At 38.8% G+C, this 1,265-nt stretch overlaps 1 protein-coding gene across 1 annotated transcript; it reads left to right on the forward strand.

The window, feature by feature from the left end:
- Positions 1-242: 242 nt before the first annotated feature.
- LOC122037788 (nucleolar complex protein 2 homolog) lies at positions 243-1,265 on the forward strand (the record flags this gene model as incomplete). Its single annotated transcript, XM_042597271.1, has 3 exons — positions 243-385; positions 474-602; positions 700-1,265. Coding segments are annotated over 3 exons (588 nt in total), but the record flags the coding sequence as incomplete, so codon positions are not given.

Here is a 1,265-nt window from a genome sequence, read left to right on the forward strand (position 1 = left end):
AAAAGTAGATAGGTTACGAAGAGAAATAAAGGAGCTCGTCCGTCAGGTTGTCTGCACACTAAATAGCACCTTATAAAAGTAATAGATGTCAATTGTGGATTTGTATAGACTAGTTAGTACTTTCTTCTCAGGTGGAGGCAAGCTGTGAATTTACGAACTCAAGACGGACAAAGATTGAATTCTTGCCTAATGATCCTGCTTCTGCATTATTCCGTAAGGTATCCATTTTACTCTCAACCTCGTATGGTCTCTATCTTGATAGTGACTCATCCAAACTTTTATTTGCACAGGCTGAAAAGGAATCTGGAGATAGTCCTCTTTCCAAATTTGTCAGTTATTTACGCCAGAGATCAAAACAAAGGAATGATTCTCTGGTGGAATCTAGGTTGGTATATTTCTCTAATGTGATTTTTCCATGAAAGAGTAGAAAATTATAACGTGTATTGTGTTATGGCACTCTATGCTCTTGTCAGTGTTCTGGTTGGTGCAGAATCTTCTGTATTTAGGAAGAAGCTACCTGAACTCGATGAAGAAGATGAGCAAGATCCTGAAGAAGGAGCTGCAGTCTTCAGCGCATCCTGGTTGCCTGAAAAGAAAAAAAAGTATAGTCCCTACATGAGTAAATTTTTCGTCTTTTAAGCTACTGGTTTGTCTATTCATTTCTTTAACAGTTTCAAGATGTGTATACATATAAAACAGAGTTATCAAGGAAAAGACCTCAAAGAAGCGAGCATTCGAGCGTGATGGTGATGGTGATGGTGATGGTGATGGTGATGGTGATGATGCAGATGAAGACGTGGTTGAGGATCTGGTTCTCAGTTCAAAGGAAGACGATGATAATGATTTTGATGAAGGCAAGGATGGAGACGAGATGAATCAGCATTCTGTCAAACAGGACAAGAAGCTAACGGCTTCTTCATCCGATCGGAAAGAAAGGAAAAAAAAGTCAGCAACTGATTTCAAGAAACAAAGCAAGCCTCGCAAGAAGAAAGCCAAGAAGGCAGTTAAAACTTGAATTGGATGAGGAACATCATCAGTGTCGCTAATTCTACGGGTCAGAAACAAGATTCAAAGATTCATGCTACTTGTTGAAACCTGCGGTATGAGCATTTAGGGAGCTAACTACACCGCCATGTTGAGATCTTGGTGACTTTAGCCTTCTTGTTTACTGCATACATGTGTTTCGTTTATCATATATATTTCAGAACAATGGGTGTGAGGAGGATTCAATTTCTAAATGAATTGTTAACAAGAATTCTATTTGA

The sequence above is a fragment of the Zingiber officinale genome, chromosome 1B (assembly GCF_018446385.1).
Source record: "Zingiber officinale cultivar Zhangliang chromosome 1B, Zo_v1.1, whole genome shotgun sequence".
In the NCBI taxonomy this organism is placed as follows: domain Eukaryota; kingdom Viridiplantae; phylum Streptophyta; class Magnoliopsida; order Zingiberales; family Zingiberaceae; genus Zingiber; species Zingiber officinale.